The 14,005-nt window shown below is 42.5% G+C and overlaps 1 protein-coding gene across 2 annotated transcripts in view; it reads right to left on the bottom strand.

The window, feature by feature from the left end:
- Window positions 1-213: 213 nt before the first annotated feature.
- traf6 (TNF receptor-associated factor 6) overlaps window positions 214-14,005 on the bottom strand; it is a 40,471-nt gene continuing 26,679 nt past the window's right edge. Inside the window, exons 5-8 of one of the 2 annotated variants that reach the window (XM_084437127.1) lie at window positions 12,186-12,257; window positions 3,946-4,023; window positions 1,089-1,271; window positions 214-824 (exon numbers count right to left, since the gene is read on the bottom strand). In XM_084437127.1, the coding sequence (XP_084293253.1) occupies window positions 228-824; window positions 1,089-1,271; window positions 3,946-4,023; window positions 12,186-12,257 (930 nt within the window). In that variant the 3' untranslated portion in view covers window positions 214-227. Of the gene's footprint in view, window positions 825-1,088; window positions 1,380-3,945; window positions 4,024-12,185; window positions 12,258-14,005 lie in introns of both variants that reach the window. The other variant, XM_084437126.1, reaches the window with a different exon arrangement.

Below are 14,005 nucleotides of genomic sequence, written 5' to 3' on the forward strand. Positions count from 1 at the left end.
GTTCAGCTCTTCATGCCAAATTATTTTTTCTGGGCAGCTTATATTACAATATGCTAGATGTCTTTTCCCACAATCTTTTTTTTTTAATTGACAAAAGCTCTTTCACATACACACACTTTAAACTGATTTACTGTGTCTACAATTTGACCCATGTCAGTATTCAAACAGCCACATTCAGAGTACATATGCACAACATTTGCAACTTTGGTCTCAATCTCCTCAGGTCCTCAAAGTGAGGCCTCGGGCCCTCTGGGGTGGACCCCTGCCCCCTCTCTCCGGAGGGTGCCATCAAAGCGTGGTGTGACCTCGCAGCGCACCAGCAGGGTGTCGTCCTTCACGAAGCCCCTCTGCTGCAGCTGCTGCAGGTGCAGGAAGGTGACATAGCCAAAGCCCTTGGGGTTGCGCTGGAGTGTGGGCCTCTGGAAGGCCTGCAGGTCCGGCTTGGTCTCCATCACCTCCACATGATGCTGCCCCTCAGGACTTTGGTCCAGCACCGCTAGACGGATGCTGCCCTGAAAGGGCCACGACAGCTGCCCATCAAAGGCGCCCTGCATGGTGTGTACAAAGAGAGAGATGAAGCTGGAGCAGCGGGGTGCTGTGGGAGTCTGGAGGTGGAGTCGCAGGCACAGCTTGTAGCCTGGTCGGCCAGTGTAGAAGCCAGGGCTGTGCACCACCACGGGATGGCCGGCTTCTTGAGTGCGCAGGTGGGCAGAGAAGCCCTCCAGGTGCCAGATGTAGATGCCTTGGCACTGCTGAGCCTCCAGCTCCCTTACGGTCTCCTCCAGAGATGCCACCTTCCGTCTCAGCTCTGCCAACTGGGCTGTCTGTGATAATACAACATGGTGTTTAAGTAAATATACAGGTAATTTTGTCAATCCAAAAATGCATATATAAAACCTCAAAACACTGTCAATCCCAATTGGACCCAAATCACATTGCTTTGTGTGCTGTAATTGTGCAACCTGTATGGGGCAGGCAAGCAAATACTTTGTTGTCCACAGAGGACAATTATTTCCACAGGACAGTATGGACTAGATGTGAAAATCAGCATGAATAGTAAAACTGATGTGTTTCAAATCCTGCTGTACCTGGTTGTCTTTGTTAATACTGAGCTCGCGGAGCTGGTGGTCTTGCCGCACCAGTCGTCCGTCCAGTTGCTGTGTTGTCTCCTTTAGAGTCTGCCTCTCCTCACTGCACTGGCAGGGGGCAGCACTGCAGCTAGCTCCTGCTCCTCTGACCTCGCCTCGGGCCTCCGAAGAAGCCCCTGACAGCTGCAATGCAGTGCCATTAAAGCGGAGGCCACTTAAGAACTCGGCCATGTAGTGCATGTGCATCTGCGTGAACTCCTGCATGTGTTGAGCCAGGTCGTGCCGTAGCATCTGTCCAAGAGTTAGAGAGTTAAAGTGGTGCAGTCATGACAAATAGTGTCTGATTGCCATAATGTGTCCAGGTTATGTAATCGGACTCTGGTTATTATACTAGTGTGACGTGCTAGCATTCCTGAGCAGTGTTCGCATGTTTGCTTTACCTCAGAATCGCCATTGATTTCTGGGCTAGCTATAAAAATGCATTTAAAGTCGTGTGTACGTAGTAGCTAAATCTGCCAATGGATTTTCTTTTTCAGCAGATATCTTAGTTAAAAGATTGAGCTAGCTATAAAAATGCATTTAAAGTCGTGTGTACGTAGTAGCTAAATCTGCCAATGGATTTTCTTTTTCAGCAGATATCTTAGTTAAAAGATTGAGCTAGCCGGGGAGTTTTGTGTCTAAATGCATGGTATTTATTCAGTTTGGGAAATCCCACGATCTCACTGAATAAATACCACACATATAAACACAAAACTGTCTTGCTAGCTCAGCCTTGTAACTAAAATATCTGCCATTTCTTTTTTCCATAGACAGATTTAGCTACGACGTACGTAAATTTCATGCACTTTAAAGCGATTCCAATAATCAATGGCGATTCTGAGGTAAACATGCAAATGCTACTCAGGAATATTAGCATATCACGTTGGGATACAGTAGCAACAAGTGCACGATTACATCACCCAGACACATTTTGGCAACCAGACACTATTTGGCATGACAGTGCCTAGAAATCACAGCAGACTGTGATGTCAGTTTTGGTGGACACAGCCCTTTTTGGGTGAAAACAATCAAAACAACAAACGATAAAATGGCGGCAATAGAGGTTGTGAAAAACTGCTGTGTTGTGACCACAAACAATAAAACACCTACTAAAAAGCAAAAAAGGAATTTTACTATTTATTACAAGCAACAAAAAGAGAGTGGTTGATAATGGCAGTTATTTCTTTGAAGTTGTTCCACTGCATAGTAATGTCAATAAATTCCTACAACTATTTATGGTTCCAAATATCCATGGTTAATTTAATTTGTGCAGGGGTGCAGAATTTCTTCTCTGTTTTGAGGTTTGGGGTGCGGTGAAAAAAATATGAAAAAGGGGTGCGATGGTTTTAAAATGTTTGGGAACCACTAGCCAATAGGACCACTGTGTAAGGACAAAGGTGGAAATGAGAACCTTGAAGAAACTGACCTCCAGTTCCTTTCTCTGTGGGAGGGACTGATGCTAATCAGAAGCTCCTAGACTACTAGGGTTGGGTACCGTTTGACGGGATATGATACTGGTTCTGGTACCTGGAATTTGGTACTGGTAAGGGATGCAAACAATTAAACGAAAATCGATTCATTGGTCGTTAAGAACGTGGTACGAGTGTGTATTTTCCAATCACGTTTAAAATAACCTCCAGAGGGCACAATATAACAATTCTATATAACGAAGCAGCCATCTCAGGAGAAATGCAGAGGACGAATCAACAGCGGCATATTTTGAAAAATTAAGCGGGCTAAGCATTGTGTAGGCACACTTGAAAAGAAAGGGCAAGAGGCCACTTGCAAATATTGTGATGCCGTGTACACACACAACAACAGCAATGCTCTATAACGTAAAGAATGTTCACTCTGATAAGTTGGCTCTCCTCCTCATCTCACCTGGCTCAGTGTTTGCAAGGAGCTGTGACACGCAGCAGGCAGAAAAAATAACCCAGTCCGTCCGTAATAAAGAGTTGATTAAGAAAAAAGACACGCATTTGTTTGGAAATGTTGGTATATTAATTACAATTAATTGATTGATTGATCTTTAACATTACCAATGATCAATTCAGTAAATTGGCTACAATTTGCAACCCTAGTACCGGTACCCAACGGTACCTTTTTTCGGTACTTCTTTCTTTCTTTTGCTCATTACTTACGTACAATTTCTCCATTCAGATACATTCAGGCCCTATCCCAAAAAAGACATAGGCCCAATCCCAAAAACCCCCATTAGCCCTAGCCCTTGGCCCTACCCCTACATTTTGCACTTTCACACGTAGTATAGTGTGTCCCATTCCTTTTAGCTTCTAGGGCTAGGGGGCATATCGAGGGCTAGTGGATGTTCAAACAGCCCTCAAAAACGGATTCTGACTTGAAACTGAGGGGTAGATGAAAACTCACCCAATGCATAGCTGCCGGTGCCGTGAAAAAACATGGGAAAGAAGCCCAATATCTTCGCAAATAAACAAACACAAAAAAAAATCAGTGGAATAGCTTAGTTTAAAGTAGATGCAAAGGAACATGGCAGGTTCACACAGGATACAATTTAATGGGAATCATAAATAAGTTTTTATTTTTTTGAAGTTACTTATCGCGGTTGATGCGGTGGTCTGCAGAGCCCCGCAGTTTGCTTCACAATTCAGCGGTTGTACAATATTGCGGTAACTGCGACAGCCGTAGTACTCAGTAGTACTGACGTAATTTGGTCAGTACCCTTAAAAGTACTGAGTTCGGTACCCAACCCTAGAGGCGACAATTCAAAATGCTAATGCAAAAGGCTACATTGAAACTATTTCCTAAGGAAGTAGGCATAACGAAAATCTCAGTAACCTACCGTCTCTCGACATCCAAAGGTGCTAAATGTACAGGCTATGGGCGCTTTTTGACAATCCATGTCACAGTGAGATTCCAACTGAAAAATGAAAAAAAAAATATGTCAAGTAAGATTGTTTTAAACCAACTGTTTCTGCTTTGTAAAATGATTAATGAAATCAATTGCAAGACATACTGAGAGCCACCCAAATGTGCTAAGCAAACCAACAAACACATTTGAGAAGACAAACTGCAACTGAAATATGGCTTGTGAATTGTCCTCTACAACATTCTGTTGCTGAGCCCTGCTCTTTCACACAGACCAACTTTTTCTTTTCTATACAGAAGACAACCAGTATCTGTATGATATACTGTATCCTACAACAGCCATTTTATGTTGAGTATACAAAACATAAGGGACACCTGCTCTTTCCTTGAAAAAGACTGACAAGGTTAATCCAGGTGAAAGCTGCTGGAGGGGGCTGTGATAAAGGGATGCACCTGATTGCTCAATCCTTATCAAAGGGCCCAATGTGTGCCATGCAAACACACCCCTCACCATCACACCACCACCAGATTTCATCTGAAGGCTGTACTACGAAGCAGGCCAAAGGAGTTAGCAAGCTAACGTTGTCAAAATTGACTTGAAATTGGGTTAACTCAGTATTACGAAGCTGGCTCACCTGTTACACAAGCAAATTTCCATGGCAATATATGCTTCAGGGTAGAGGTCTTCTCGGGTCTAAAATGTGGACCCGAAACCGAGATGGACCCGAGACATTTGTTCCGAGATCCGACTAAATCTGATCATTTTTTAAAATATGTATACCGGACCCGATTTTGTCCGAGAGCAGGAGTAGGACAGAGACCCGAGACCCGAGTCGGATCGGGTATTTTACAGATCCGACAGGCAGTAGTAGCAAGTAGCAGTAGCATTAATCACTTAGGCTGTCACGGCTGTTGGCTTGCATGCTGTTGCATCACAGTTTGATGGAATTGCGATTTCCTCTCAATCTTGACAGGATCAATCGCTGTTTTGTCAGGCTGTGATGTGGCAGCATGGAAATGAAACGGCCGTAAATAAATAAGGCTACACAAAGCTGCCACTACGTTTGACCTCTTTATATTCATTTTCTTTCAGCTTATTTTTCACAAGGTAGGCTACTGGTGGTGGCTGCCGTATCTCCGCTCGCGTCGCGCCCGCGGTCTCACTGAATTCGCGTCATGCGTTTCTCTCGGGTATTACGCATAATGACACAGACCCGAGACCCGAGGTAATAGAATCGGATCCACCCGAACCCAATTGACCATAATAAAAGCGTGGAAATGTGGACCCGGACCCGTACGGGTCTCGGGTCCAGTTCGGGTCCTCTCGGATTTACCCGACCCGTGAAGACCTCTACTTCAGGACTAACCCCGGCAGGTTAACTCGAGAGGTTAACTCAATCTAGCCGGAAGGAAGTGTCTTGAGTTATGCATTGAGGACCAATGATATCAGATCCCCTTCCTCTAGTTAAATATTAAATATAGATTCCTACCCCATTCATTATTAAATAGAAACATTGTTTGGAAATGTGGTACAGTAAAAGACCTATCATAGAATGCATTTCAAATTGCATGCACAGTGAAAGTTTTATATGCATTTGGAGCGCCAATTCCATTCCAAGAACCATGACCATGTATGGGGTGTCCACTATATGGACCGATTATGATTTTATAGTTGGGCGCCACACAGGTGAACCTATCAATATGTCAATTAAGTTAAAGCTTATTTTAGAAGATCCCAGCAACTCTATGGACCTTCCACTACACAAAATATAAGATGCAATCCAATAGTGCGCAATGACTAGGGTTGCAAAGGGGTGGAATATTTCCAGAAACTTTCTCAACCCGAGATTAAACTAACTCGGGGAGCAGCAGCCCAATAGGCCACTCCCTTATGGGATTCGGCCATTCTCAGATCTGGCAAGACCGCCGGTCCCCGGTGGGCAGCTGCACCGGAGCACGATGCATTAGACCGCTACATCACCGTGGACCTCTATAACAGGGAACTTAAATGTAGCCTAGTTGGAGAAAAAACATAAAATGCAATTCTAGATCTTGCAGCATGATCTTGGTTAAAACAACCTGATTTAATACAAATCTAGTTTAATTTCAACTCAGCGCTGTGCATTCATCCATCACATGTGCAGTGCATTCTTCCATCACATGCACAGCTAATTCCTAGCATCCTGCACTCTAAGAGGGCTGTAGAATCCATGAAAGTTCTACTCACAAATTGATTGTCAAAAATGTCATTTTTAAAAGTTGTATTAGAAATGTTAGCCTGCATGTCTGCTAGGACAAAACAAAATGTTTATATTTGTCTTTACAGTCAGTCAAACTTCAATACCCTACCACGTGGTCAGAGCAACGACAACGGTAGCAAAGTTTTAGAGGAGCACTCCAGACCACCTCCTTATTCAGTGTTGCACAATAGCCGCCAGGAAGCGTCGTTGAGCAAGCAAACTCAATTTGTCTGGCGGTAGGCCTGTTTAGTATATTCTTTGTATTATATTGTGTATTTTGTACATCGTATTGCATACTGTGTATATTGACAGTCTATAAGCAACAAAGGCAACATTGTTATTGAAGTTGCTATTGGAACCTATTCTCATGAGATTTCGCCCCTCGACAAGATCCAGAGTTAGCAAATCACTTCCTCTTTGTTTTGCTGTCACTTCTGTTAGTGTTGTATTTAGTAGGCTTATTTTAAGTATTGGTATTGTACCGTCATAGAAAACTGTGATGCCTTGTGTAGGCTATGCTGTGTATTTGCATTACCTTCATGCTGCAATGTGAACTCTAGTAGATATAGCGCAGTATACTGTGTTGTCTCGTACCTTTTTGTATCTATAATAATTGCGCCTGGAATGAGGCCCGTAGCATGGATAGTGGCGTGGTGGTGAGACTCTGCCCCCTCAGGTCACAGCCGGTCAGGGACAGTGTATATTTCAATGTACTATATAATGTGTATGAGCTGTTAAAACTGTAGGAGTACTGACATCAGACTTACAAAATTGGCACTCCCCCTTGCCTCAAACTGTCTCAAGAACCCGCTCCCATGCCCGCCAGCTAGGAAAAAGTGATATTGGAATTTTGCGCCCTTACCTCTTCATCCATCGGTAAGTTAGCAACTATAATCTAAAACGTTCACTGTTTCAGTAACCATTTTATGAGATAATTGTAATCTTATGACACAAGGATAATGTTGAATTGAATTAGCTGTTAACCTTATTGGCATGGTTAGCTAGTTAGTTAGCTATTGGTAGCCGAGTTAGCGCTTGCTCTGTAACTTGACAAAGGATTTGATAACTGCAATTCTAAAGCATGTCTATATGCAGTAGCTTGCTAGAAACATATACTTCGGTGATAGTAATAGTTAATAGTATACTAGAAGTAATTTGTACATACGTTTTATAATTGTATAGCTGTGTTAGTTATCCTAGCATGCTATTGTTAGCTCTCAATGCATTCGCTTTTGGTAACGTTAGCCCTCCTGTGCAATGGCAAAAACACAGTGCACCATACTGTACCCTTCCCTGGCATTAAACAGAATTAATCAGGTGCAAACTGTGCTGTAAGGTTTCCGAAGCGATAGCCTACCAGAACTGTTGTGAGTGTGCTGTGTTGTATAGGCCAATAGGCAACGTTACGAAGTCAAAGTTGGTTAGAAGTCAGTTTGTCTCCCCAAAAATCTCCCGATTATCACTCGCTCAAACTACATTCGATATAATGTAGACTTACTGATAAATTGCCGATTGTTGGAGTTTATGCTGTTTTGTAGAATAGCAAAATGATGATTACTAATCACTTTTATAATTTGACCCATTTTCTTGTAACCAGATCACTAAATACATTTCCAATACTGGGACTCACGAGGTCCAGGTCCCGCGTTTCAGGGCTCTGGAGGTGTGCAGGTCCTTGAGGGCAGGTTGCAGCCAATGTCACCTAATGATATTATAAATGTTACAACACCCCCGTTTTATGAGAAATTAGCCTGTCTTCATTTTATGTAATGTTGTATGCGCAACAATTACATCAGAAAATAAAAACGTAGGCCAGTACCTGTACCCGTGCAGTTTTTTGTCATGTATTTATTCTAGAAAACAGCCTATTCTCACAATGAGATCTTCAGTTGATCAAACACACCTGTGTACTGAATAGTTTGTCCTAAGGCCTTGTATTGCAGTGTTGTGCTACGCATATAGTCTATTGTGATAAAATTATGACTACATTTCGGGGTGGAAGTTATTTTCCTTTCGTAGTTTACAACTCCAAAGAATTGTAATTCTGCAAAGTTGTGTAAGCCCAATCATCACTGCAGTGGCATCTGCTCCACATAATGTTGATCTAGCACCCAACTGCAGGAAGCATCGCGCATTTTGGGATTAAACAGCTCCAGTAGCGATATTCTATTATAACCAGAGGGCATTACAATAACATTCTAAACAAGATCTATTGACTGCATGACCTGTTACGTCTCCGGACTCCAGAGTAGGCTACCCCTTGTCCGCTGTGCGCTCATAGAGTCTTGGTGCACAGCCCTCTGTCTCTCCAAACTCATCGATTATGCTGAATCGCTGCGCTATGCGTGCAGTCTCCCACATAATTATGGGTAGGATAAGTAGGCTACATGCTACATCCTCTCTCCCTTTCTGTAAAGCGTACATTGTGTTGCCTTTGTATATGAAATGAGCTATAATGATTTAATTGATCTGACTAATAATCAGTTATTGCAGTGGTATTCCACTAGATTCCTTTATATCACCACAACTGACAGATGTTGAACCCAGAACAGTAATGTTTCAGTGTTCAACTGGCTTTGTTGGACACCTACTAAGATAAATATTGTTAGACTGTTAGGCAGATTTTATGTCAGTTTCACAGCGCAAATGATCCGTCTTCTGGTAAGACCCACAGTTGTAATTATTTGACTAACTATGTCTACTGTTCGTAGCTGCCTGAAAGCTATAACATTAGTCTATAGCCCAAGCCTCCAAGCCTACGTGGCCGGCTGCAGGGTGCTTTTCCTCTGTGTCGCGGGGGAGACGCACCATCGTTATAACTTTATTGTACTTTTTCCAAATGCAAATTCGAGGGTATGGCCTGTTAGGTAGCATGCATCTTTATAATGTTTGGGGGTTAAAAGGTACAGTAGTGTGACATCTTACGTTTCTTATATTAATGTTGCACAGAAACGGACATTTGAGATAATCTAACTTCCGTAGTTTGACGTATTTCTGAAGCAAACAAGCTATGAGGGTGGGACATAATGTTTAGAGGAATTTGATTGGAACATTGACAAGTGGACGGGTTTTAGGAACTTTAGACAGATTCGATAGAAGGATAGCGTTGATTGACGGGTGGATGTCGTGAGATTATTGGCCTAAAATCTAAGGTACCTGTTGTCGTAATTGCACGTGACCTACCGTTTTCCAGGAAGTAAGAAATGATATACTTTGATATAAGATTACAACAAAAGTAGAATTTTGTATTTTTTTTGGCATACATAGGTGAACACTATGACAAATTATGTGAACCAAAATGGGACAGAATGCTTTTTTCATTTCTGTGCGACTTTAAAGGGGAAGGCTCTTTTTTGACAACCTGGACCTTATTTACGGCATTGACTCACCGAGATAACTTTGGTGTAATTCGGAGGCCTGTAGAAGAAATTTAAAATCCAGCGCGAGCCAAGTATATCCATGTAATGGCTGTGGACAGGGCACTGAGAATGCAGCTTCTAAAAAATGTATTTTCTGCCGCGAAACTGTTGTTTTCATCAATCTATTTTTATGAATCGCTAGTTGTGCTTCCATAGAGAGAGGGCTTGTTGTGGTTTTCACATGCCTCTGTAATATGATCTTTAGAAATGTCTTTAGAAACTAAATAAAGTTTCCCCACTTGCTCCAGCACGCATGCACAGAGCACAGCGCACAGACTGGCTATTCTCCGTCTGTAGGCTACACTCGCGGCTCACGTTCTCTACGCTACGATCGGCTTGTTGGTGCCTGGAATATTGTGTGCAATATGGCTGAATATTTATCAGATTTTGAGGATATAGAAGATGACTTAGAATATGATGGAAGCCGATCGTAGTATAGAGAATGTGAGCCGCGAGTGTCGCCTACAGAGCAGACTGATCTGCAGAGAGAAGCAGAATGCTCACATGATCAGGATGGCGATGCCCGGCTAGGATTCTTTTGGGACTGTTTCTTGTGCCTACAGCTAGACATACTGTACAGTGGGTAGCCTTGAGCAATTATCAGAAGGGAGAAGGGTGGTAGTACTTCCATGAAAGAGTTTTGAGCCTGAGGCAAAAGATGGGAAGCGACTCTGCTGTCCTGACATCAGTGGGCAGTTCATTCCATCACTGCGGGGTCAGGATAGAGAAGAGCTGTGACCGCGTTGATCGACCGCAGGGGCCTCAGTGTGATGGGGCAACCAGTCGCCCAGAGGTAGCAGAGTACAGTGGTCAGGAGTGGGTGTAGGGTTTGACCATGGCCTGGAGGTACTGTAGGAGGGAACTGTTCATTTCATTGCCCTGTAGGCTAGTGGATGCGAGCTAATACAGGGAGTCACGAGTAGATGGCGGAGAAGGGAAGTTGTGTGTGAGAACTTGGGGTGGTTGAACACCAAGCAAGCAGTAGCTTTCTGGACAAGTTCCAGGGATTTAATGGCTGACGCCGGGGCCCCAGCAAGGAGGGAGTTGCAGTAGTCCAGGCAGGAGATGACAAGGGCCTGGATGAGCACCTGTTACGTTTCGTCAGTGAGGAAAGGGCGAATCCTCCGGATGTTGTAGAGCAGGGATCTGCAAGAATGTGTGATGTGTGTTGGATGTGATATGTGCGGTGTGTTGGATGTGATATGTGCGGAGAACGACAGTTGGTTGTATAGGGTCACACCCATATTCCTCACAGTCCAAGTCTGTGTCATCACTGTCTTCACTGGTGATGGCTACGTCCCGTTGCGGGCAGCCCTTCCCCCAGGAGGAACAGCAGTTCAGTATTGTCCAGGCTGAGCTTGAGGTGGTGTGTCGCCCTCCACTTTGAGATGTCAGCCAAGCACCCTGCTATGCATGCCTCCCCTTATGTGTCAGAAGGGGGAAATTACAGGACCAGTTGGGTGTCATTGGCATTGCAGTGATAGCAATTAATGTTGCAGGGCATGGCAGATCACATTTTGATTGACAGCTCTGCCGATAACATTGGCTAGCTGGCAAGAACGATGCCGGCTAGCAATGCTGAGATGCAAGCGATCTCACACAATTTTACCTAAACTGACAGTTAGCTAGTTATTAGCTAGATAGATAAATTATGAATAGTACAAAAGCTTGACGAGCCAACTAGTTTACTAAGCTTGTTGTCTGCCATTAAATTTCTTTAACCTACATTGGTAATTAATTTACATTTTGTCAGAACCCATCATTGCAGACATTGAACATAAACTAATCTGGTTTTAACCCATGTTTAAAGTGGCTCAATGTAGGTATTTTTTTTAAACCTTAAAATATCTTCAAAATCATTTTGATGGTACACTGCCTTGTAATAGGCAGAATGGTGCCCCTTTCATTCCCACCCCTCTCCCCAAATGCTTTTTTTTGTGTGTAGGGCTGCTATTTTCACTGAAAAATCTGTGACGCTTACAGCATTACGTCACACACCAACTTCCGCTGGCTATTGCTATACTGTAATAATAGCGCAATACATTTCTGATTAAGTACTGTATAAACCAGTTTAAAACTAGATTTACTTAACCTAGACTAACTCTAAACCAGGATTAATTTATTCCATGATGGTGCAACCCAGCCATAATGTGTTCAACTTCTCATGTGCTCATAATGATCTCATATTCCAACTGCGAGAGAAACACTACTCTCTTTCCCCTTGGTGTCCACAGTGATGAAAAATTTTGTTTATGTGGGCTGGGGCTTGTATCAGGACTTACACTCGCACTTCGCTTGAGTGACCAAGCCTAAAATTAGTTAGCTTTAGGGGTTGGATTACAATCTGTCTTCGTATTATGGAGTAAGCGTGAGCTGACATGTGGCGCTAACTCAAGTGTGCTAACTTGACTTGAGCCTGACTAGATCAAGTCTGCTTCGTAGTACAGTCCCTGGTCAGTCTATTTAAAGGAAAGGGCAGGCATCCATAATGTTTTGTACACAGTGTACAGTATTTCACAATGCTAATCAGCATCATTAAAGAGGCACCCGCTCACCTGGTCTCTGATAAGCTCCATACCACAATACTGACATGACACGTTGGCAAAGGGACATCGTTGCTCATGAAGCTGGAAGTGAAACAGAAACAAATAAGTTACCATGAATTTTGAATAGTTGATTTTGAGAATCTAGGCAAAATATGCTTTCTTAAATGAAAGTTTCTTAACTTACAACTTTCTTAAAGGACAGGTTCGGAAATAAAGGAGTAGTAAAGGCAAAATGCATGTTTAGCCCTGTTTTAAGGTTACTTATGATCATATACAAAGGTTCAGATCAAAACATTGACAAAACTAGCACTTTTGAGAAAGTCTGATAATTGCTCTACCACCGTTTTGGTCATACAATGGATGTGAAAAATCATTCAAAAAACATGTTAAACTCTCAATTTCAAAGACAAGAAACTGACCGAGGTGTTATTTGGCGTTCTGACATATAATTCGCCATAAAGTAAGATTCTGGTTCATCTGGAAAGGCTTTTTTAAATATTTAGCATAGAACTATTTAGTCGCAGCACATACGTGTATAAACCTCTGCAAACTAGGTAGCCTAGCAACATAAACAATAACAATAGCTACCGTAAGTAGTTCTGCTTTCTGAATCCCCTCTACGGATTGATCTACACATCTACAACGGTCACTTCAATACAAGTCAATGGATTTCATAAAAGGATCAATAAAACCCTACAGGATTCATACTTTGCGGCGAATTTGATGTCAGAACACCAACGGACACCAATTACCCCCTCGGTGAGCTTCTTGTCTTTGAAATTGAGAGTTTAAACATGTTTTTGAAAGATTTTTCAAGGTGCCCACCCACATCCATTGTATGACCAAAACGGTGGTAGAGCAATTCAGACTCTCAAAAGTGCTAGTTTTGTCAACGTTTTGATCTGAACCATTGTATATATTCATAAGTAACCTTAAAACAGGGCTAAACATGCATTTTGCCTTTACTACTCCTTTAAGGATTATAGGCCATGTTATAAGGCTATTTTCGATCATATAGTACAATGGCCAATATCAAAGTTTCATCAAACGGTGCAATAACCTTTGACATAGATTATAATGCTAAATTCTGAACCTTGTCCAAGAAAGTTGTAAACAAATAAATCCAATGAGAGTGGGTGGGCAACTGATTGTGCCCATGTTTTCCTTAGGAACTGAAATAGCAGATACTGAAACTGAAACATACAAGAACAGCCTGTGGCATTTCTCTTTTTCTTCTAAAGCAGATTATACTGTATGTATAAGAACATCACAGAAAATGTGTACAGAGGAATCAATAGAGGCAACTTAGACCCTGATTATATCAGTGACAACCAGGGAAGACTGGAGGACAACAACTCGGAGAGACAGCGACCGGGGCAGAACAGGCTAGCAACCCAATCTGTGCCATTACTGTTTGTTATTTGCTTGTTTGTGTCTTCGTGTGCTTTTGTTTGGTTGTTATTATTGTTGTATTTGTGTTGATGTTTTGATGGTATTGTTGATGTATTTTGGGTCTATGATTAGTTATTGTTGATGTATAAATGCACTTTTAACCTGTTTTTATCCTCTAGCCCACCTCCCCTTTCCCCACAAGTGGCTGCTGTCACTACCCAGGCTGTCATTGTAAATAAGAATCTGTTCTTAATTGACTTGGCTGTTGAAATAAAGGTTAAATAAAATAAAAAGTTATCTGTGAGGACTCCCACAAGCTACAATGAATGGAAAGATACCCCCAGGGGTGCCCAGGCAATGAACAAATGACCATGCCACATATACCAACAGTGTATATGTGGCAAAATCGGCAAGAGTGACCTTGGGTTAAAGATCCA

Source organism: Borostomias antarcticus (assembly GCF_949987555.1).
Source record: "Borostomias antarcticus genome assembly, chromosome: 4".
Lineage (NCBI taxonomy): Eukaryota > Metazoa > Chordata > Actinopteri > Stomiiformes > Stomiidae > Borostomias > Borostomias antarcticus.